Source organism: Mastacembelus armatus, chromosome 6, assembly GCF_900324485.2.
Source record: "Mastacembelus armatus chromosome 6, fMasArm1.2, whole genome shotgun sequence".
Classification (NCBI taxonomy): domain Eukaryota; kingdom Metazoa; phylum Chordata; class Actinopteri; order Synbranchiformes; family Mastacembelidae; genus Mastacembelus; species Mastacembelus armatus.
Genome location: NC_046638.1, coordinates 14,421,669 through 14,447,139, shown reverse-complemented (window position 1 = coordinate 14,447,139; position 25,471 = coordinate 14,421,669). Strand labels below are relative to the sequence as shown.

Here is a 25,471-nt window from a genome sequence, read left to right as displayed (position 1 = left end):
AGAATCTAATATTAGATTACCTGTGCACTGTAGTTGCTATAGTAAGTCAAGCTCTTGCAGAAACTAAGACACATCAAGGGGCCCTGCCCTCTCAAACCCCAACTCTGAAGCCACCACTGAGAGCTGAGGCAGAAATACATTTTACAATAGAGAAGCATGAACTCTCCCCTATTTGTCTTGTCACTCTGTGTCACCTTTGTTGATTTTTGGCTTTTGTTTTACCTGAATCACCTTGCTCTCTGTTATGAACACCAAAGGTCCGGCCTGAGTATAAAGATACATGGTAAAATGCTGACTTTTTGACTACAACTACTTTTGGGAACTTATATCTTTCATCTGACAGTGGCTACAAGGAAGCTTTTTATGTTAGAAGCGCTGCAGAGGGTTTCAGTCTGGAGTAAATAGCAGATATTTAATATTTAATCCTTCACTCGACATTGATATGCTCTGGGTAGCTTCTCAGCCAGAGAACACTCTTCTAGACATTCAGCAGCTACACATAAATAAAAGTTTAATTTGCAAATGGTGGAATCTAAATTCATTTGTAAGCAGTGCCATGATTTTGAATCAAAGTGTGTAAAAAATGCATGACAGCAGGTGCATTGTTCCAGTGCATGCCCACATACTAACAGGTGGATTAGGGTGATGGTAGATTTATAGGAATGAATGTCAGGTCATGTCAGTCAGTATTAACTTCTCCACTCTGCTTGAGTGGATGAACATCCTCTGGGAATCATATCCACTTAGTTCAATAGCATCATCAACTGAAAAACACCAAGTCAACAGGAAGAAAACAAGAGGGAAGATACAGGCATATTCTACTGGTGCTTAAATGTACAGGTCTGCTAATAATGCTCACATATTTTCTTCTTTCTTTTTTTTAACTACTACATGGTTTATGTATCCTGTTAGTCTTTTTATGTCCACTGTCAGTTTACTGGATATGATGCTAGAAGATTTAAACACACTATTTACATAGAGAGATGGTGAAAGGTGTCACCTTCTGAATGTCGTGCTATACACCAGTCTGTAGCCAAACAGCCACAAAGCAGCCAGTGGCTGTGAAGCATGAATAAAGCAGCTCATGACAATCAGCTAATGCAAGGGGTGCCCTGTCAGTTCTAAAGCTTCGCTCTATTTTCAATGCAAAATAATTCACACGTGCAAATTTCCATCCATCCATCCATTATCACCCTGGACAGGTCACCAGTCCATCACAGGGCCACATAGAGACAAACAACCTCACACACTCACACTCACTCCTATGGGCAATTTAGAGTCACCAATCAACCTGACATACATGTTTTTGGACTGTGGGAGGAAACCAGAGTACCTGGAGAAAACCCACACAAGCACAGGGAGAACATGCAAACGCCACACAGAAAGGCCAGGTTGCAAACCCAGGACCTTCTTGCTGTGAGGCAACAGTGCTAACCACTCAGCCACCATGCTCAAAAAAACATTAAGATACAGTAAGGATATGCATGTCATACTTTAAAACTCAGGGTTTGAAATGTGAGACTAGTATATTTACTAGTGAGAACAGCACAATGACAGTAACTTTTACCACACTTATAGAGGTTAATGGAGTCACATAGTGAAGTTACCTGCTCTGTTCTGCTTTATTTTGCTATTTTCAGTCTGGAGCAAGCTATAATATCATGCACAACAAAATCTCATTGAAAATGAATGTATCTAGAACAACAGTGGACAAGGGTTTTTATTGATTTTTCGGTTGTAAAACTTAATTTTCAGTCTGTGTTTTGCAGGTAGAGCCTTATGTTTATAATGTTCTGTTAACCACTAAGTTCAAGCACATACGCCGTTAACATAATCACATAATCACTTTCTTCTTTATCTTGGTGGTGAAGTCATCTTCAAATCTGTAGCTGACTTCAGACCATTTCTTTCCTGGCTTTAGTAACATATCTGTAGCAGCCCCTGTTTTTGTGTCCTTGGTGCTTACATCAGTCCTCTCATTTTCTCAGGTTCTTTATCAGGCTACAGAAGCATCCAGGTGGCGCTGTGATTGTGGTGAGGGGATGAGGATGTGTGAGGGAGAGAGGACTTATATCCCCCAGAGGGCTGTTATCTTCTTTGAAATGTTTCAGCCATTCAGTATGCCTGATTTATACACTTCAACACAACCAGTAACCTTGTAGGCTGACAGTGCTTCAGTGCTTTTTAAAAGTGATATATCATAGTGGATAAATCATTCTGAGCATATTATCTCCACCCCTTTATGTGCCCAGTTTTCTATTACAGTTTTCGCTCTTTCTGTTTTGTTTCTCCCCCTACTGTCCTACTGTCTCTTGGTCTCTTTGAGATGTCCTAGTTTCCAGTTAACGATTGCCAGAATGTACATTAGATCCCCTCCACATGGCTGTGCAATTGATTTCTGGTCTGATGGGAAGCTTCTCTATTAGCCTCTCGACTGTCCCTGTATCAAACTAAAGTGCTCTGCCTGCAATGGATGATTGGAGCTAAGAAACTGGATCCGAACATACCTTTATTATTACATAACAAACACAGAATAGATCTACACGGCATATCTATTGAGCCTTCTAGCCTTATGTAAGCTTGCTTGCAGTGACAGACACACAGAACTATCACCCACATTGATAGTGGCAACAAAACTGAACAAAGAAAATAAACATAAAAACTATTTTGTATATGTGTGGGTGAAAAAATAGGTACATACATATATGGAAAGATAGTAAACAAGGATACAAGTTATGGAAAACAACACAGAGCACTGAAATAAATATTGAATGGATAATATTCATTCAGTACGTAGTTGTGTACAGTATGTACAGCCTGAATTTATATTTGAAAAGTCTGACATCATATTAATGGCACATGGAAAAGAAGCAGTTTTTCTGTTATTTTGGTGTTAATATGTCCATGGTGTGAAGGGTTTGCAGTGATTTTTCCCTGACCAACTTCTGTGGTGGGCGTGTCAGCACCAATGATCTTTTCTGCAGCTCTGACTCTCCATTGTAATCTGTCTTCTTTTGTTGTCAGACCAACCTATACAATAATGGTTGTGCATATAACATCCTCACTGATAGCAGTATAAAACTTTATCAGCTGCTGCTGAGTCAGGTTGAAGTTCCTGCTGGGCCTGTTTGAGGACTGATTTGATGTTGGATTCCTTTTCCTTCCTGATGTTAAATGAGACATTCACTGTGGCATATAACACATGTCTCAGAAATATAAAGCATTCCAGTGCTACAGGTTTATGTATACTTATGTATTGTTACATAAAAAAATGAGGAAGAGTATTAATGCATTTTTAGTGGTCTTGCACATTATATGAATTCAGCAAAGTTGTTGCATTGGGTACAAATGTTAATAATGGTGGTCACAGATTCACATTCTATTTATGACTTAAATCCCAGAATAACATAGCATCATGTCATCGGCATGGAGACAGACAATTTCACTTTCTCTGCTGCTGCATAATACACAGTTCTGTCCTGAGATAACTTTGACATAGAACAGTGTGGTGCCAAAATATAGCCAGTGTAAAAAGTGGCTTTAGTTAATAAATATCTGGTACGCATAAGATGAATGAATTTAGAAATATACACTGCATACATATACATTTAAAATAGCTTATAAAAACTGTTGCTAAAATGACATAATGTTGTGTTTTCAGCTTGTTCAGACACCCCCCAAGTTGTAGCTGTAGAAAATTAGTTTTTTCACTAAACTGTAGGACAAATCAGTACGAGAGATGTGCAATATAAGATCTGAATGTTTGTCTTTGGTATTGACAGTCAGCAGCTCATTTTGGTTTACCCAACAATAGCAAAGTTAATAAAACTATCAGGCTGAAATGCTTTTAAATGTCACTTATGAGATACTCAGTTATTCATGATAACCAAAAGAAAAACATGCCATTTGTGGAATGGTCATGATGAGATAAAAATAAAAAGTATAACAGTTTGCATGAGTAGTTTGATTTTGAGTTTTTTTCTGCTTTTGTGTTGTCTCACTCAACTGTATCATGGACCATGATCCAACATGAGGCTAAGTTATTTTGGATGTAGGGATTGTCATAAAGACCTACATGCTTTAATTTGTCCTGTGTTGACATAATACACAGTGGCAACCCTTGACAATGTTAATGGAGGCTTTTAGCTGAATGTGAACTGGAGGAGGCAAATAAAATAAAACATAGAGAACAAGATGTGACTAGATTTGTGAATGAAGGACAAAGGAGGATATTATGTCTAATTATAACAATGAGAGCAGTGAGGAGAGAGCAGTAACAATTCTTCCATGAGTTAATATAATGACAGTGTGCAGATGGCATTCATAATATGTGTTAGGCCTGATTTTGGTCCTTCTGAATAGCCCAGTGTAAAATGAAGCCACTGAATGAAGCACAAAGGATAAAATATGTTTGTTTTAAACTTGATGAAAGCAATATGATACCACAGAAGCAGTATAATTTTGGCACAAGGGTCCGATGAGATTGTGGGAAAATAAATGTATAATGTAAAAAAAGCCACAAGGAGAAGGTGAGCCAGACTTGATGGACTAAGCTGGGTTGCCATAGCAACCCTGTCTGGGCAGAATTAAAAAGAAGGAAAAAAAAGAACGAAGGAGAGAGAGAGAGAGAGAGCAGAAAAAAGGACAGGTCCATTTTGTTCTCCTCAACAATCTGCTGTAAAAGCAGACTCTTTTCTTACAAATCTAGACAAAAACCTACTTTGCCTGTTCCTTGGCTGACAGAAGGGACAAAGAAAAAAGAACCCTAAATAACTTCTCACCCACTGACAATTTGGCTGCCTAAGCACAGTTTCATGAGGGATGAAGAGAGGCTTTGAAGTGAGGTCCTCCACTGTGCAGAGGGGACTGTGATCGCCACATGCCTCATTGTACAGCTTTACTGGCAGTGCTGTTTGTGACATACACAACACAACTGACGTGTGAGATCAATGTAAATGTGGGGATGTAAGGATGGAGGGAAAAACAAGAATGTGTACTAGAAGCCAAGTATTCCAACACGCAGGATGTTAATGTCCCAAATTAATGAAAACTTAACAGTTCCTCCACCTCAAAGTTCACATTAACAGTCTTGCAGCCTTACACTTATAAAGACACACAATTGCATATGATTTTTAACCACATGGGTCAGCATCTTTTACTTAAAGAGCAACAAGCACTTCACCATAAATAGATGCAAAGTTGCACACAAGATGAAGCATTAAATCAGATGGAGATGGCACTGGTATCTTTCCACCAGCAGCAGTGGCATCATGAGGCCAAATATAGCTGGTATAATGCAGTGGTAATTGATTTCACAACTCGCTGTCTTACATAAGCATGTCAGAGTGGTGAATAGAGATGGTGAGAAAGACAGGGAGGAGATGGGGTGGAGTTAGAAAGGAGACAAGACAGAGGTGGGAGGATGAGATGGCGTGAAAATGGATGGAGTGATAGAGAGGGTTAGATGAGAGATATATGCCGGAGTCCAAGATGAATAAGGAAAAAGTCAAAGGACAGCAAGATGAAGGAAAGAGATGCTGGAAGACAGAAAATGAAGTGTAGGGGAAAGAACTTGGAAAAAACTGTCAAACAGTGGTGATGAGTTTGAAAAACAGAGAAACAAAAAGAAGCAGAGACTGAGCAGAGACGGGGAAAGTTAGACAAGCAGAGATTTAATGCCAGAGAATGCCAAGGCAAGCGTAACAGACACAGTGCCTGGTGGGAAATAACACCTACTAAGTGACTATTCTGTATTACTGTGCTCCCTCAAGTAATTTATAAAATAATAAGGTTTTAACTTTAAACTATAAAACTGTAGTAATTAATATTTTTATAGTTAAAGTTATTAAGTGTTGCTGCAGTTGTTCTTATTTCTCTAATGAGAAAGACTTGCTGAACTTTTGGTGTAGTGTATGTATATGCAGTGAAAAAAAAACCGCATAATGCATGTTGCATAGGTGTGCCCTATGTTGCATTTTGCGTAACATTCTGAGCAGATTGATGCATATACACAAAAGTATTTGGGGAGAAAATGTAAAGTAATACAAATTTTGAGGAAATTCAGCATAATGCACACAGACTGTCCTAGAGGCAAAACTATAAAGCAGGTTATATAAGAAATCAAATGAGGGAATAAACAGGGGTTTACTGAGGTGAAATGAGGATAAGGTGGTAATCCTGTAGGCTAGTTTTTTTTCTTGTTATTTAACACCCGTCATGCTCAGTGTTTATTCCTAAAAATGTGGACAATATAGTGTTTTGATTATCTGTAAATAGAGTTTGTTTTCTAACTCTGATAACATCAGAATATCAGATACATATAATACAGTTCCTGAGAATCTCAACCTCCTCTGCATGTTATTTGGAAGCAAAAATTTCATTGTGGCCTAGACTTTGTTCTTACAACAGTACTTATTTGTGAGGAAAGTGCTTCCAGATATCATGTATGCTACAGGTACAGACAGAGAGTAGTGAGGTGATAATAAAGAGGGGAAGTGATGACAGAGCAAAAGAGCTGCAGTCAGGCAGCTATAAAGTAGGAGAGCAGGAGGAAGAAAGATGGTGCTGTCAGGTCGCTGTTCTCATATTAATACTCCTAATGGCTCCATTCCAGTGGCCTCAGAAAGGTCACATTCACCTGTTTAATAAATCGGTCACGATAGAAGTGAAAAGCAAGATGGACGGGAAGGAGAAACAGACAGACAGGAAGGAGAAAAAGACAGAGGGAAGGAGAAAAACAACATCAGGTGTGCTCTGTTTGACTGGCATGTGAGTGCTTGTAAAACAAGGTCAACTGTTGACAGCAGCTATTTAGAGATGTGTTTTTTATGTGTTTTATGCTTATGTTTCGAGGTGAATAAAAGCCCATGCATAGTTTTCTTATTATGAGGAAAGAAATTCCTCTGAGACAGCACTGGGACTGAAAGGTATTTTTAACATGCAACAGTAATACATTGTGGCTGGTGATTGAGAAGCCAATTAGAGCTATTGCTGACAGATCAGTGTTGTTTCTTTGATATGAGAGAAATCTTAAATCAGCACAACTGATTTTTACAAAACAGTCTAGCTTAATATAATTCCTCCATACTATTTAAACACATATGTAACTTATGAGCATACTGCACTCACATGAGATACAATACTCCTGTCACTGCAGCACTTATCCAACATACCTTCTTAAACATGGTGGTGAACTTAATTGTCAGTGGTCTACTCATTGTTATGCCTCATTCCTGTGCACACTGTCCACTCAAAAGATACGCTGCCACTTGCTGCCACTGCTGCTGCCGCTGCTGTCGGCATTTCAAAGACCCTTTCTCCACCCTAGGATCAACCTGGGGTGCAAGTCGGGTTTCCCACACAGGGAAGTTAGCATTGTTCAACACAAGGAAACATCAAGGTCAACTCTGCAGGAAGTGTGGAGCGACAAAATCACAGCCTAGACACCAAAGAGTAATGGTGCTCATACTCTGTAATGTTCCATGTGATTGTTGTTGTCACATTTACTATATATGTATAAAAAATCAATCATAAAATTTATAGTTTTGGACATAATTTCTGTTGGTATTAAGAACATATACTGCTGCTTTCTAATTGTTATGAATCAATAAACCCACAACTTAGCCAGCCTTAAAAATCTTACCCAAACTGTCAGTTGTAAAGGTCCATCACAGACTGACTTTCTGATTTAAATCTGACCTAGTTTTCATAGTTGTAAGCACAAAGTGTTTTCTTGTGCAGTGAGCACACCCCTTAGTTTTATCTGCACATAAAGTGATGGTCTGGATAAATTGTTGGCCTGTTGACAACTGGTCTGATGGTCTGGCTACTTAAAGATCTTAGTGTTTCCAGATCTCAGCAGGTACAACAGGTACAGCATCATCCCAAGCAATAGAAGTGATTGGGATGAGAATGAAAAGTAGTTGTGATAAAATGTGATCCATTATCATAAGAGGGAATAAGCTGATGCCATTAAGTCCAAAATCCATTTAAAGCCACTCTAGTCACTATTTTAATATTGATAATATGTAAAAGATTCCTTGCAGTGTTTTCACAATTGTTTGTGTTTCTAAAAAAAAGATGCATGAATAATGTTCACAGAATGATCTGAGTCATATATTTTTCGCTTTTTTTCGCTTTTCGCTTTCGCTATTTTAAAAGTATGTGCTGGAATGATGTGTTTCTGGTGGATTTTCCCTTGTAAGTAGTAACTTCGACAGTCTAAGGTCACACGTGTGTCATTTGGGCTGTCTCTTTAAGGGTAGCGGATGAAAACAGATAATGCTGAAAGAGTGGCAGAGAGAAAATAGTAGAGGACAAACAGGGCTGGAGAGGGAGAAAAAGGCTGGAATGGGCAGAAAGGTAGACAGTGTTGGTGTGTGTTCTGCTGATAGGGTCAGTCCAAATGAACAATCACAACAGAAGATCCATCCATACAAATAGCTCTGGTTTCACTTTATTTTTGGGGCATTTCCCTCTGAATTATCTGCTACTGCCTGAGATCTTCTGAGGCAGATTGAATGCTGCTTGTGATGCTTAAATCACTTTTCATTATTCTGTTTGGTGTATGCGGCTCCATGCAATTTTGTCAGAATGTAGTTTTATTTTACACATAATCAACGCTAGAAAAACTTAATATCTACTGTATTAGCCCTCATTCTCGTCTGTTTCTTTAAAAAACCAAAACATTGTGAAAATATACAAACAATTATACACAAACTTACAATTAATATTTAAATATACAAGTCTAACATATGTGTTGCTCCTCAGCTTGTTTATAATGTGATCTGACCATTTTTTTTTATAATGCTGTACAAGGAGTTTCCAATCATTCACTGAACTAGAGTTAAGCCATGGATCTGCTGGTGACAATTTTCTTTTTAGCTGTAACATGCAACAGAAATACGAAGGCTGCTTTTGTTTACTTCTAGCTGAAATCATGTACCTATTGTTTCAAAAATGACTACGATTCCAGTGGCAAACATTTTACCATTATTACTTCTAACAATGAGTCTAAAAATAGCAAGCACAGCAACAGTAACCAAGGGTGACGGAGCTTAGTGAAGGGCCAATTGCAGCTGTTTTCAAGGAATAACAGTAGCTAATTGCAATAATCTCCTGTGTAGTAATTTTTAACTCAACATATTCTCCCATCTCCCAACTCTTTAACGTCACTTTGAATGAAGAACACTATTCCCTGTGAGTAAAAAAAAAAATGTTACTGCACCAATCTGTCAGTTATGAGATGGAGTAATAAAGCCAACAAATATCTGTCTCAGGTCAATAGTGTCAGTAGAAACTAACTCTGTGTGTGTGTGTGTGCGTGTAGGTGTGTTTGTGTGTGCGTGTGGTTTCTTCTGTGTCCCTGATGCAATCTGACTGCACTGTGTTGATGTGTCAGTGTATTTGGTTGTCTTCGTGTATAATTACTGTATATGTTGTATGTGTGTGTGTGTGTGTCCAAATAACATTGTAGTATGCTTTTGAGTGACTTTTGAGTGAGGTTGTCACTCATGGAATGGCTCATTGTGGTTCTGGTTTAGGTTAGGGTAAGTCTCCAGGAAATGAATGTAAGTCAATGTAAAGTCTCCAGAGGAATGAAAGCAAATAAGTGTGAGTGTGTGGATCTTTTAACTGTGTTTTTATAGATACTGTACTATGAACTTTGGAAAAAAAAAATGCTATGTGTTGTGTTTATATGTGCTTTCTGTTTCTGTTTGTGCTAAAAATTTCTGTTGACAAAAAGCACAAATATTTATCAGTGCTGCTTTGAGAGCTTCCCATTCTGTTAGATTTGGCTGCAGGACACAGCAGGACTGCAGGAAAATTACATAAACTGGACTGTATCTTACACACATTCTGCTTAGGTCCAGATATACTCAACAAACCTACCACAATTTAAAGTACACTGGAGTTTTTGACCACTAGTACAGCAAAGTTTTTATTGTGTTATGTGTTATGTTTGTCTCTTGTTTTGTTTATCTTAAATCATTAGTACAAAAGATTCATAACTGCATTTTGGCACAGCTAATGGTCAGTAAAATCTGAATATTATGACATTTAAAAAACTGAAAACTAAATCTGCAGATTTAATTCTGGGTCAGTTAAGGGTGAATTTAGCACCTCTGACTGGCCTCTTCTCCATGCTATAAGCAGCCATGTGTCATAAGTATTTTGGTATTTACACCTGTTCAAAATGCCGAAATGGTGAAGAAAACAAGATTTCTCAGAAACAAAGTTCAAATTGACAGTCATGACATAGATCTGTAGGGTTGATATATATAACAACTCTATTGGACCTCAAGCATACATGGTGCATTTTGGTGATTAACACCAATTACACCTTTCTTTATGCACACAAAACTGCACAGGAGACCTTTAAATTTTTTGTGACTTTTCATTGAGTCCTGGCGTGTACTGTACTGTAGATGCATTTTCAACCATATCTTTTTATAAAGCAGAACAGGCTTTCAGCAAAACTAATTCCCATCTTAATTCCATCTTCTCTGTTTTCAGTCAGTTCCTCATTTGTCAGCTTCTCAGATTACTCCAGGTCAATACAACATTCGGCCAGCTAACTGATGCCTTCCATAATTTCACTGTACATTTGTGAAGGACGTAACTGTTTCATTACATTTAAATGAAACAGAATTGTCATCATCATGTATCACAATGGGAGTAAATACAGTTTATTGAGGTTTTTTAAGGTTGAACAGAGACAATACTGTGTATAATGATAGTGTCACACCTTAGATATATGTGTGTATGTGTGTGTGTGTGTGCGTGTGTGTGTGTGTGTGTGTGTGTGTGTGTATTGCCATGGTGATTGCAGGTTGCTGTCCAGGATGGCAGGGATGAAGGAGCAGCAGTTCACAGAGGAGAAGCCCTTGCTGCCAGAGCAGAGAGGAGTGGACTCAGACATGGTCAGTCTGGCTTCTTTATTTACCATATGTGTCCTTAGTTAACCCTTCTGTCTGACTGTTCACATCTGATTCATGTGTGAGCCACGTGAAACTCTTGGCATTGTGTATTAAGACAGATGTTTGTGCTCGTTAGACGTGATGGCTTATAATTTGACAGTGTGTTTGTTTACCAGCAGAGGAGGAAATCAACAAACTCCATCCAAGCGTGACTCTTTGATAACAACACTATGAAAAGATAATAACTCATTTAAGTGGGGAGAGAGTGGTGGTAGATAAAGAGGGAAGCAAAACAGAGCTGAGCAGCACATAGTCAGTGGGCGGTTATATAAAGGCCACTTATTCCAGTCCACTTATCCATTACCTAAGCAACAGGTTGTGGCTGAAACAGGGGCTCTTGAATGTTTGAGAGCCTCTTGTTGCAGGAATGGTGGCAATGGCAAAGACATATCAGATTAATTTGATGGAAAAGCTAGGCAAGAATTAAATAGCCATATCTTAGTGATGTGAACTGACTATTATTCTTACAAGCTGTGTAGATGGTATAGTTTAAAAAAATGTATGGCTAATCATGAGAAATTATTACTGCTCAAAATAGCATGAACGCAACATATTGAACCAACTGTGTGGATTAAGGGTGGGATATTCTTCTACTTCTGTGAAACTTCAAAATTATGCTGGAAGAGTCAGTGTGAGGCAGCTGATGGTGCCACTGACTAAACCTGTTAGTGTATCCTGACTCACTGGTCCAGTGTGTCAGAAATGAAACTGTACTCCCAGGAGTTACAGCAAGACAGTAGTTTTTTAGTGGTAGTCTAATATGATGCACTAATTCTGCTATTTTTCAGCCCATTTAGAAAAATGTCATTGTGTGTGCTCATGATGACTTGCTCACATTTGTAGGTTCATCTCCTGCCTGTGTCCTTTCCCAGCTCATTGGAAGTCTGTAGCTCTAGTGTTGTGCTGCAGTGTGACCTTTAAGAGCAGTTACTGAGTGATTGCCTCCTGGCACAAAACACTGGTTAAACTCTGGTTGGATTCACAGCAAGTCATGTTGGGACTAATGATACATTCAGTTCATATGAGCATAGATGTCCTGATGGCTAAAAGCAGCAACTTGGAAGTTTTTATTTGTTCAAATTGACTTAAGATGTCAGTAATGATCAAATGATGATCATTATTTTTGCTTGTTTTATTTGAAATATGTGGTTTATGTAATTTCTGATAATGATCTGTGTGAAATAAATATTAGGAAAATTCACCCTAGGTAGTTTTTCTTGTCACAATTGTACTATGGGGCAGTGTTTCTACAGGGCCACTGTGTTCTGTTCCTATCACAAACATGCACACCCTTATATCTTGCTGTTGATGTTTTGCCATTTTGCTGAGTGATAGATGTTTCTGGTACACTGCCAACAAAGGCTATGAAGAAAAAGACTGCCAACTTCAGACAGTGCCAAGTCCTTCTAGTTTGAGACGCAAAAAACCCATGAATTTCCTAAAAAAAAAAGTTTGCATCCTCCTCTGCCTGCACCTTTTGCTTTGTGTCACTTTTATGTCTTGTGTGTTTCCTTCGTCTTGCCTCTCCAGTGGATTGGCCTTTCCTTTCCCTTGTAGGCCTTTGCAACAAATAAAAATAAAAATAATTTAGCTTCACAAATAACCTGCCAGACATCTGATGGCGGAGGTGGAGGTGTGCAGCAGAACAGGTGCTATCAGTGTCTGAATGCAAAGCTAGGATACTGAATCAGTTTTCTTTCAGGAAAGATTATTCTACAGCATTTTCAAATTGTTAATTTCTGGAAGTGTGAAAACACTGATGGACAGGGGCAGGGGTGGAACAAATCTTTGTTAATCATTACCTCACTGTAGTTTTGTATTTTTTGTCTCCCATTCCCTTTCGTGTCTGAATTTGCTGTCATTTTTAGAGTTTGTCATTATAGCATCGTAATAAATGAACTTGTCTTGCTTTCTTGTGCTTGCACCCATGTTTCGGTCAGCAAGAAGGGTTTCCAAAAGGCATCCATGGTTGCTTGAGCTTTTGCCTCTGTCATGCCCTCTTAAAGCAATACCAAGCTTTCCTACGACATGAACATTCTCAGCTATGGAGATGGCACATTCCTGGTTCCCTTTCACAGCTTTCCTGTAACTTTCCTGACACTCAATTGAGCAGCAGCAGAGCCACGTGCAAACCAGAATCTATGGGTTTTACCAATAAGAGTACACAATTTAACTGAGGTCATGGACTTTTTCGAGGAATTTAGGGGTTTGAGCAATCTGAGTCATTCTACCATTAAATCAGATATAGCTAAAAAAAAAAAAAAAAGAATTAATTTCTTGCATTAATGTGTGTGTTAAGACCATCATGCTGGAAAATAAAAAAAATCAATGAAATATTAAAAATACAAATAACTGAAAGACTCTCCTGAGAATTTCATGTAGGAGGGCTTAGAGAGAGCTTGTACTAAGGATTTCAGTGTCTTACTGTAAATTTGTCTCTGGCTCTGAAAGTGACATACCAGATACTGCTTTGCTTTTTCCAGCTTCTATTTCCAGTGTTTCAAATGTGATAGGAATGCAGCATATTCCTGCCATAGAGTTTCATGGGAATAATCTAATCCAGCAGGTCTCTACCCACAACTTGCTGCGATTTTCAATAGTATATCATAACCTTTCTGGATATACAGGAACAGAAATGTTTCATCAGAAAATGAATCATGAAAGATTTGCATCACATTTTTATTTTTAGTATATGTTGCTGCTATGTCTGCCCCATTGTTACCCAGTAACCACCTTGTTGTGCTTGTTGTTTCACAACACAGCAGGATAAAGGAGAGGAGGCATCGGGGGGGCTCCCCTGCCCTGCCAGCCCAACGCCCCTTAACGAACCCCCTCCCCCCAGCCGCCCCACTCACCGCTGGCATGCCATCGCACGGCACTGGCTCCGCCAGACCCGCCGTCGGACCAGCGGGGTCGTTCCGGTAACTACCAGAACCACCAGAACAAGCAGAAACATCTGACTGCCGTCACACTGAATCAAACACACACATCCAACACAAGACAGCTTTGAAAATTTAACAGCTTAGCCAAGCAGAAACTGGAACATCAGACACATGGAATCTATTAATACACTATTAAACCCTCAAGAAAAAATTAAAAGAATTTCCCTCTAAGCTCTACAGAGGACTTGGACCAGTGTGGCTAATGTTACCTCTAGGTATCTGCTACTTAACACCTACTAGTAAAGTAAAGCAGGTAGCAAAGCAGGTAAAATGTTACTGTGCCACTGTAATAGCACTGACAACAAGAATTAATAGTTTAAAAAAAACTGCAATAGACCTCAAAAATAAAACATTTAGAAGTAAAAGTCTTCTACTGAAATGGTAATGTAGGTAAATGCACCAGAAGTAAAGTACTGCTTATGCAGCACAACTTAAATTAATTTTATATAGTTATGATAGAAATGCATCATGGTGAGTTAACCTGCAAAGTGAAGTAGCTGTTATAGTTGTCAGCAAATGTGAAACAAAAAAGTACATTATTTCCCTCTGAAGTGCTATAAAAGAGAAGGATACAATAGCACAATAGCACAATAGCATGTGTCTTAAAATAGCTATTTTAGAAGTGTACTTTTGTACACTACAATATTCAAGTGGGTCATATATGTGGGTCTTATTTGCACCATCCAGTGGAAAAAACAAATTTATTACTGTATTTGCAGATCAGATACAGGCATGCTGGATCGAACACTGGCACAGCTGTGGGAAAAATAATTCACAACATTTAGTTCCAAACCCAAATAGTGCTCATCTCACTCACTGACCATTTAAGGATGTTTGGTCAGTCATCATCAATTTCCATAGCTCAGAGATTAGGTGGCATGCACAACAAGCACCTCACTATACTTACACCACTATACATCTTCCATTGAGCTTTACACTATTATACTTCAGCATTTAATTTAATGTGTAAATGTTCAGTTTTTTCGACAAGTGATTTGCGTAGACAACTTTTTCCCTCTAGACATCTCCATTCATAGAATCTCAAGGATCAGACTTAATCATGTCAATCCCCTGATCCTCCTGGACCTGATGATTTAAATTTAGCACCTCAGTAATTCTGTTTTTCAGCACAGAGATCCTTTTAAAAAGCCTAAAATATAGGCCAAAACTACATTTACAAAACCAGCCTTAGCCACAGAGACAGAGCTGTGAGTTATCACAGACACCAGAAACTATCATTAAGCAACTTTACAGACTAGAGAGCCTTTAGAGATTACCTGGACAAAACCATCCAAAAACCTTCTCATACCACCTTTGAGTATCCATTACTTATGGTGAATATCCATTATCACTAAGACAAAATGGAACACACTTACGAGTCTTGTAAGACACACTTACAAGTCAAATTTCATCTACATGTCACCGCCTACAGTACACCTTCCAGCTGCAAAGCCCTCTCCCTTCTCACTGAGCTGCTGCACATCCTCTACATGCATTGTGATGGGGTGCGAGTTATGAGAAAGAGAAGAGTGCCACCTGCTGGTCCGATCATCACTAACATTTTTCCTCTCAAAGCAAAGAGCCAATGGCATGGAACCACAGGGACTAAAGTTGCCCTTTCAGTTGGATTTCCTCCCCTTCACATCTTCAGCGGCTTGCTGGTGATGATACAATAGCAAAAGATAATAAAAGATAATAGCTCATGTTTGTCTGGAGGGCAGCTTCAGGTCCTGTTGTGTTTTATGACATCTTTCTCTCTCTTTAGGTGTGTCCCTGATCTGACTTTGTTTACTCAGTGGAGGGCCACTCATGTCCTTTTCCCTTGTCTTCATTGCTATTAACTTAAAGTTTTACTTTCTTTACTCTTTTTCCCCTACCTTAATCCACCACTGTTCCTTTTGACTTTGTATATGCCGTGTATCCATCTTTAATCCTGTCATATTTTCTTTCAGAAATCTCTCCAGATGTGCATGGTTAACATGGCAGAAGAGTGAAAACCATCTGTTCTGACTGGTGTCTAACCTCATGTGCATGTCCTTAATTCATTCATTAATTTATTTATGTGTTTTTGTCTTGATGTTCCTGCTTTGCTCTTAGCTCAATGGAGCAGGAGTCAGCTCATACATACAGTGACATGAGCTGTAATAACACAGGTTAGGATCAGTGAGCTTGTATTGCTGCAAACAACCTATTAAAAACAAGATACATGTTCATACTAAGAATAATCTTATATTCCAACCACCAGTACACATTTAGCCATAGATAAAAATCATGTTTTATTTTTTTCAGCAACTTTCTTCTAAAACAATATGAGCACCTACCCTGCAAAATTCAAAACAACATTCAGTGCTTCCAAATAATATTTTTGTTTTTAAATCCATTTTGGCAGTCAAGGACGAATTCTGACTTTCTTTGCCCTGTGGCCACATCACAAAATTTTTATTTTTATGCTGTGATTGCAAGTCTGAGCTCATCTTTGTTTGTTGAGTTGACTTGCTTTGGGGTGAATCTGGACAGAACATTTTCTCTCATCCTATATTAAAACACCATTCTTCCTCAGTTTTTACTGCCAGTTTGTCCCTAGTTTCCCAAATGTGCTTTAGTAAATTGTTTTTGCTGCCTTTCTAGGAGATACATTGAATGAATACCAGGTGTATTTGGCACTAACTTCACACTTACTGATGTGTTAAAATGCTAAATATTCAATTAGTTGGACACTCCAACTGTTTTTAAAGATACACTCCATTAATCAATGTCAGTTTACTCCTCAACCTGTGAAATTATATACATATATCATGTCTTATTTGACATGATATATGTTGTTTTCCTAGGGTCATGATAACAACCAACATGGGATCGCATTAGTTGCATCATGGGACATTTGGAGCTTGAAGTCAGGTGGTCTTCAAGCACCTGTTGTATCAACTTAGACCAATTTTGCTTTCAAATTATTGAATTTCTCTGCTTATAAAAGAAAGCAATTAATCACAATCTAATACATAACATACATTGCTGTGTATGTTTCTAGACAGATAAAGATATATGGTTCTGCTAAGGTGCCTCTGGGAAACGGTTTTCTGTGTCTGTAGTTTAGCCCTACACTACACAGCTTGTGCTCATCCTGTGTAAGTCTGGTGGCCTTCATTTCCAACAGTGGATACACCCATGGATGAGCAAAATGTCTCTGTCTGAGTTTAGACTACTTATCTCCTTTCTATTTTAATGTTTTTATTTTCTCTCTTTTTTCTGTGTCTGTCTCTTTCTGCAGGAAAGCTGTGAACAGCTGATGCCGATAGGGGATTGGAAGGTATGAGATGTGTGTCTGCTGTTGTTGTGAAGAGAAAGAACCTCCCCTCTTCTCTTCTACCTTCTCTTGCTATATATCATTCTTCATCTTTCTTTGTTTCTTCTTCTTTTTTGCTTACTTACTTAAATAGTGTGTCTGCATGAACTAATGCAGAAGAGGAAAAGAGAAAAGTGAAGGGTATCTGTAATTTCACAAGACCAACTATAACAATAATGATAATAGCTACTGTAAGGTGGATGTGTTGCCTCAACTGTGTCACCAACACAGTACTAAAAATATTTTACTGTACACAGAATGGTAAAGACATGCACAATAGGGTAATGGGCCACATTAATATGCCTGAAGATGTGATTGTGAGTTTGAATTTCTTTTGTCTTTCCATGCTGGTACTATGATACACTGGTAACCTGTGTCAGCCCATTCTCAAAACTATCCTTTAGAGTGTATATATAATGATGCAAAGGATTTTCAACATACTCCAGTGTTAACCCATCCACTCATTGTCTACCACTTATGCTGGAACATCCCAATCCCAGAGGGGCTGTATCCAATCCCATCAGACACTGGGTGAGAGGCGGGGCACACACTGGACAGATCACGAGTGTATCACAGGGATGACAAAGAGACAGACATTTACACATTCACAATTTAGAGTCAGCAATTACCCTAACCCCAAACTGCAGAGTCAAACCGTTCTTGCAGTGAGGTGACAGTGCTAACCACCACACCACTGTGCTGCCTCAGAGTTAAACCCACTCATGGCAATGTATGAAGCTCAGAGCAACTGCTCTGTTTTCTATTGATGCCAGTATTAACCTAACCCTGACAGGCTTGGATGTGTTGAGCTTTGAGATTTGGAAAGGTCTTTGGCCTTTGGAAAGCCAAGACATGACTCAGATTTTCAGCCCATAAAAGTGATTTAATGGCTTTTTTCACTCTGTATTCATTCTATATTTTAAGGTTTCCTTATTAGATAAACTCAACTTTACTGGACAAGGACTCCCCCTCATCACAAATCCATATGTAACCCCTGCTATGACTGAAAATAACTTTCCATAGGATATGACTAAAGGTGTTCACAGCTTTTTTAACTTCTTAGTTTCTCCAAGAAGAGTGTAAATCACAGTTCACATGATGCGATTAAAATACTGTATCAATTTCCTCAGTTCAGGTAGGTTAAACTAAAATACTGTTGCACCATTAGTGTGCATTGATTGGATCGTTTACACCTAAGCTAATTAGAGTAAAGGATAAAAACTCTTAATTTGAAAACTTGCATGAACTATTACAGCATGAGTTTGAGAAACTGAGCTTCACACATGTCTGGATTATTTTAGTCAGGCATACTGAGTGTCAGACAGGTCGATGAGATGTTTCTCATGAAACACCTCTCTTTCACAGTTAGACCTAACACATCATGGGATCAGTAATTGAGCAGGGCTGTTTTTGCCTGTTTCCTGCTTAAGAGGTCTTGTCTCTGTCTTAGTTATATAGATAAGTATTGATGTAATTAATACAGTTTTAAAGACATTTCTTTGTGCTGCAGATTTGTTGCAGATGATACAAATCCATTTCTTTGTAGAAGACAAGGAAATGTAGTCCATGAATAAGTATAAATTGACATAAAATATTATATCAACATTTTAATTCAACATTCGGTGCATAGTGGAAAACCTGCGATGTACAGTGCAAAGACTGCTTTATTTTTGTGTATTGTGCCTGCTTACTGCAGTTATATGTTTTTATTTTTGTCAGTAAAGCACTTATAGACACCTTAGACCAGGGGTGTCCAAGTCCCATCCTTGAGTCTCACTGTCCTGCAGGTTTTCCAACTGTCTCTGCCCTCTGCAGTTTCTGACTGGATGAATTAGGGCTGCAACAGATGACAATTTTAATAATAGATTAATTGTTTTTTTGTGTTTCTGATTAATTGATTAATCAATTGTTTTACGAAAGAATATAGTCTGTTTTCAATATTTTATTGTCAAAATATGAACCTTGAATGAGTTTGCTACACATGTAATAAAAAATGCCAGCTATTTTAGTAATCGATTAGGTGTTGCAACCCTACTGCAGGATGAACACACCTGATCCAGGTAACCAGGACTAGGTAGGGCAGGTATAGTTGGAAAAACAGACAGTGGCCACCCAGTATTCGAGATTGACATCTGTGCCTTATACTTATAAGTTTAGGTATTTATCGAACACTGACAGGAAAATGACAGCATGGTGGCTTGATGGTTAGCACTATTGCCACACAGCAAGAAGGGACCTGGTTTGAAACACAGCAGGAGCCTTTCTATGTGGAGTTTGCATGTTCTATCCATGCTTGTGTGGGCTTTCTATGGTTACTCCAGTTTCCGCCCACAGTCCAAAAACATGCATGTCAGGTTAATAGGTGATATGTTGCCCTGTGATTGTCTGGTGACCTGTCCAGGTTGTACCCCTGCCTTGCACCCAAAGAGAGCTGGGATAGGCTCCAGCAGGTCCCTGTGAGCCTGGTTAGGAATAAACGGGTATAGACAGAAAAATCAGCTTAATTCTGCAAAAGTTCACTAATTGCAAGACAAATTGTTTAATTCAACATATTTTCAGATAATATCAATAAGAGATGATATAAATAGAGTACCAGAGTGGTCTTACCATTCAGTCAAACATGAACTTGAGAGTGATCAAATCTGACTTCAGAATACTTTTTTTTTATTGATGAAGCATACACATTTTATAGGAAATGATGATGAGACTATGCTTGCCAAGTACAAATACAAAGTGTCCTCAGCCAGGAATGAAAATAAAATAGTGGCTCTCTTTGTGTCAAGAACATCGCCCCATCTGATGTGGATACTCACTCTGATATAACACATATATGGCCTCTTCAGTTCCTTGATTTCCATGAGCAGTCAAACTTGTTGTGCATAGGGTTGTGCATGTATTTAGTGTGTATACTGACATCAGCATTATCTAGTTAATTAGACACATTCACATACACCCTACACATAAGTGCATCAAAATCTGCAAAGTCAAATCTAATAAATGTCCTTGGGTGATGCCACTTGAAAGTCTGAAAATGAAAATAATCTGGGGGTATGAAGAGAGAAATGAATCTGCCAGACCTCTCTAGTCTGCTTCTCATCTAAATAATGGCTCGAGGCTAGATTAACTGCTAAAACCATAGGTAACCCGTTCTGTAACTTAGAGCCAGCCAGCAGCATTTGTATGAGATGCTCAGGGTTTTCAGTGTAAGAAGAATTCTGAGAATCAGGAGATGATAGCTGAATCATTCTGCTGAATCCTTTTTTAAAAAAAAAAAAAACCTGTGACCCTGGTTAGGAATAAGTGTGCATAATGGATGGATGGATCGACCTGACAGTGTTATAGGATTGCATTGTTATTGGTGGAACACTTACCTCAGGGATGAAAGGGCAGTGTGACTGTACAGAATGTCTTCACAATCAAGACTAAAAAAGTTAACAATAGCCTTACAACTTAGAAAGACAGACACGCTTTATTTTTCTATGCTTATCTTGAAATATGGATTGACTCAGATTTTCTGGGTTAAATGTCGAATAAAATTCTTAAATCTTGACAGGAGCCAGCAGTTAATGACAATATATGCAGGGACACGGGTAGGTGTAGGTGAACTAGAAAAGAAAGATACAAAACCCCATACAACACTTTGGTATAAACTAATTTCAGTTTTAAATTTCAGTTTCGTTTTAAATGTTGAACTTTTGGCTTAAACGTCTTTCCGATATCATGCTGGCAGATATAGTCTTCTATGAAGGAAAAAGCGGCAAACTCAGAGAGAGTGAGAGAGAGAGTGAAAGGGAAAGCAAAGAGTGTCGCTTCAAGTTGAGTCAGCATGCCATTTGTTCTGTCAACAGGAAATGGGGAATAGATGAACAGAGAAAAGAGAGGATAAACGGAAAGAAAAGGGAGAGAGGTGCAGGCAGGACAAAGGGTCTGGCCACTAGGGACAAAGAGACCAAAGAGAGGGAGACTCAACATGTGTGTTACTAAAAATGTGTGTGTGTATGGATAGTCACTCAGACACCATCACAGTCATGTGAATATGCACGTACGCTTCTCACGCTTATCACACTCAATATTTTGTTCCAACTACAGACACTGTATTTATGAATTAATTTGGTCATTTAGGTTCTGAGCACCAACAAATGTCCTTAAAAGCTCATTTTTGGAGGCTTAGAGCAAAATGAGTATTAATTTACTTACATTTTTTAACTTCCTAGACATTTTGACCAATTGAATTGAGTTTGGCATTATTTGAATCCTCAGAAACCCCAAATCCTCTCAGATGGGTCAATATATTCAATTCAGTAGCTTCCTAATCTTCTTTATATTTTCTCTTTACTGAGTTTTTTTGGTCTCAGTATTGTATACCATATAATTTAATGTAGAGTTATGGAAGGTAGGAAAAGCTTTCCAAGCTTGTTTACGGTTTAGCTGTTTAGCAAATCATTATTTGGGACACTTGTAAATCATCACAAATTTGTTTTGGTTAGACACCTGGCAGACTCTAGCTGCGCAACTGAAGAGGATGCTGCAGTTTTTAAGGCACGAAGACTCTTCTGATTCTTGTTCTGATTGTTGCAGACTTACAAAAGAGGTCTCCCAATGTTTTTCATCCAAAGAATCAACCTCATTAAGGCTAAGTGATGAATAGCAGCTATTCTGTTTTTGCCAGAGGGCTGGAACACAAGGTTCCTGAGGAAAATAGAGAGATAGCACAGCAGAATGAACAAAATTAGAGCAGTGGTACTGATGAGAGAGCGAGAACCTCCAGAATAAAGACTGACAAGACAGCAGACCAATCCTGCACAGGGGAGGCAATGCTGTGAACCAATCATCTTTAGCCTGCCCCACCCCCTGTCTCTGGACCCTACAGAGTGTAAGGAAAGGGAGGGAGGAACAAGGAGGAGGTTAGCAGCTTAAAAGCCTGGGTGGGAATAGTGTCCAACACACAAAGCCACTGCAGCAGTCTGCAGCATCTACTATACAACTTTGCATCATACAGTGAATGCTCACCAGGACCTAGTCCTTTAAAACAGGCGAGTTCTGGCTGCTGGTCTTCTTGTCTGCACCCTCCTCTTATTGATTGGCTGAGCGTACAGTGACTGTGGAGTCATGCCTGAGTGCTGGGATGGGGTGAGTAGCTAGAAAGACTGTGTGGTATATACTCTCCCAGAGTATGAGCCCCTGTATTTTACTGTATTATTATTCTCAACATTTTTTCTGTTTCCAACTAAGCCTACGTCTTTACAATAGTGATATGTTCTGTCTTTGTACTGACAAGAAGAAATTGTAGTGTCATTAAGAGGTTCTGGCCCACTGACACACTTACGCATGCTAACACAGATGCTGTGCAACACACCAACGAACATACATCTGCGGATAAACGCTAGTGTGTTTGTGAGTATGTGTGCTAAAGAGTAGACAGAAGTGTTGATTGTCTGCAGTATTATCCATTGTAACCATGGAACAGATGAGTGGCCATATGTATGTGAGGAAATGAAGAGAGAATAGAGAGAAGGAATGATTATTTGAGTCAGGCAGCTCTTGGTTCTGGCTTATTGTGGTCTTAGTAACATTGTAAGGAAGGCATTTGCTGTTCCATGGGACTGAGCTTCATGAACGCTAATCAAAATGCCTTGAGATGCTGTGTCTTATGCTGAAAGTTGGAATCCCACTTCTATTAAGAGATATTTTAAATTCCGCTTAGTGCTTTTGTCCAGGAAGCCTGAAGGTCATGAGGAGCACATGAGAAATAGCTTATATTTATATTATATATTCATATTTATATTATATTCTCCTTATATCTGTCCTCTTAAAACAAACTGTCAATGAAGCCCCAGGTGCAATAACTGCTCAAATTAAAACGCAGTGTGCAGATAATATTCATGTTGAAACCATAGAAAGATAATCTAGCTGGATTACCTCATAATTGCTGGCTGCATAACTATCTGCTGCTGGGGGGATTATGCAGAAATTTAGCAGTTGGCTTCATTAATAACTTGTTTCTGTACTGTGAGTCATTGGAAGTTACTTCAATCACTGTAGTGAATGTGTATTATGTTACAAAAAGCAGGCAGCTTTTGTGAGCTACAGATGAATGGATTTACTTACAGCTGTTTCTCTGTATTTTTCTCGGGATTTCTGTTTGATTTAAAGTGCAGAGTATATTACAAGAGTGTCAGCATTATCAGCAAAGGCTTCACTGCAGTTTACTACCTAAACCAGACACAATAATCCCAAAACACCACTCTGCATTTATGTGTGCGCATATGACTGCATTGCGCCGCTCATAATATTGTAATAACACATAAGCCCTGCCTCCATTTTGATTTTTGCCTGCTCTGACAAGCGAACGGTGACAAAATGTGGGTAATAACAAGAGAGGTTTGACTGGTGAATTATTGTACAACCTGAATCCGTGTCCAATCATTTACTGTGGATATAACTCACACTAGCTCACCAACTCAATTTCTTACCTTTTGCTGAGACCCTACACATTGATGTGGCATGCCGCATAATGTAAAATTTGATTTTATGGATCAGTGGGGTGCTCTTCCTCTGAGTCTGCTCTGGGAGGATTTACAGACATGTCAGCCACCAGGTGAGTGTGTGTTTTTGTGTTTCACAGGAACATGATGTTGAGACCCCTTATGGGATGCTGCATGTGGTAATCCGTGGGGCACCCAAAGGAAACCGGCCTGCTATCCTCACCTACCATGACGTGGGACTGAACCGTGAGTATCCATAAAAAGTGTGTGTGCGTCTCAACAGATGTTCCCAGCTTGTCAGTAAGGTGTTTCTGCACTTATCAAAGGTGATAATTGGCATCCATTCCACATCTTTCTTTCATGGCTTCACACTGGCAGCAGACACATGAACAGAGACATACTTATTATCATCTCCAACGGGAGGTCCATGCCACCAAGTTCCAAGGGAAAAATTATCCATTAATCAATTTCAAAATATACACAGGTTCAGTATGGGGTGTGTTCTATCAGGAAATAATGAGACATTTTTATGTCTGAAAAAAGCAGTGTTCAAATTAATGCAAAAGTTAATTAAAAAAGATTGGTTTCATGAAGTTGTGTCTACATTTAGTTAGATTTCAGGTTACAATAGATAATCGTACACATAAATAACCTCAAGCTCTGTGTTGAAGTCTAAAATCAAAATCAAAACAGTGTTTGCTAGGTTTATGTTATTATAGGCTACAGAGTCACAGCATGCCCTACATTCCAGCACTTAATACAGGTTGAGTGGTCAATAATTTAATTATAGCAGGGATAACAATATAAACCCATTTGTCAAGGGGAGGAAGGGTAGATGTAGAGAGAAGCAGTGAAGAGGAAAGCAGAATAAAAACAATGAGAGACAAAGAAAGAGACCAGAGGTAGAAAGGCTATGAGATGAATTTGTGTGGGAACGAAAATAGAAAAGAGGAGGAGATGAGGATTCAAATCAAAGAGTGAGTATGAGAGGCAGTGATGAAATGTAGGTCAGAAAAACATCCCCATCCTGCAGAGGGAGACGGGCGGGGCTAGCAGCAATGCGGCGCTGCTTTGATGGGTGGAGGTGCATAGGGATGGAGGGGGTTTGGAGTACCGTGTGTCATAGACCAGAGCTCTGCTAACTGCTGGTATGACTGCATGTATTGGCCATTTGTTGTCTGCCCTGCTGCCGTCTTTTTGGTCTGTATCTTTTTAAATTATTATTAAGCTTATTATCCATCTTATTTATAATACAATAAAATCACAAAGGAAAAAAGCACAATAAACAATAAACTTACTTAACATAATTCATAATAGTGAATTCAACAGACTAAAGAATAGAACTAATTAATTACTAATAACTAATTAATGTATTTTGCTGCTGCAGTAGAACCATGGGGTTATTTGCATTCACAATCTCTTGACCATGGCACAGTTACACAGGACAAGGAAGGAGCTTATAATGTTTAGATATTTTATTGGATTTTGTAATTTTAATAGTCCCTTCAGTTAGATTGAGAGATTTAAATGGGTTGTTTAATATACTAATGTTTGATTTAATTATGGATTTTAGTTGTTGGTAGTGGAGAAATTGTCTCTCTCCCCAACTCTGTACTTCTGGACTAGAATATTGAATGATATAAACTGGTTATTTTCAAATAGGTGACGAAGGTGTGTGATTCCTTTCTGCTGCCATGATGGAAAATGGATCAGGCTGTTGTG

General features: G+C 38.7%; 1 protein-coding gene across 8 annotated transcripts in view; it reads left to right on the top strand.

Annotated features, from left to right (window-relative positions):
- The window catches only part of ndrg4 (NDRG family member 4), a 46,249-nt gene that overhangs the window by 7,146 nt on the left and 13,632 nt on the right, over positions 1 to 25,471 (top strand). For 3 of the 8 annotated variants that reach the window (XM_026311884.1, XM_026311883.1, XM_026311881.1), the window contains 4 exons: positions 10,832 to 10,922; positions 13,742 to 13,900; positions 17,190 to 17,228; positions 23,890 to 23,995. In XM_026311884.1, the coding sequence (XP_026167669.1) occupies positions 10,845 to 10,922; positions 13,742 to 13,900; positions 17,190 to 17,228; positions 23,890 to 23,995 (382 nt within the window). In that variant the 5' untranslated portion in view covers positions 10,832 to 10,844. Of the gene's footprint in view, positions 1 to 10,831; positions 10,923 to 13,741; positions 13,901 to 17,189; positions 17,229 to 22,232; positions 22,395 to 23,889; positions 23,996 to 25,471 lie in introns of those variants that run through there. The other 5 variants (XM_026311886.1, XM_026311885.1, XM_026311888.1 and 2 more) reach the window with 3 other exon arrangements.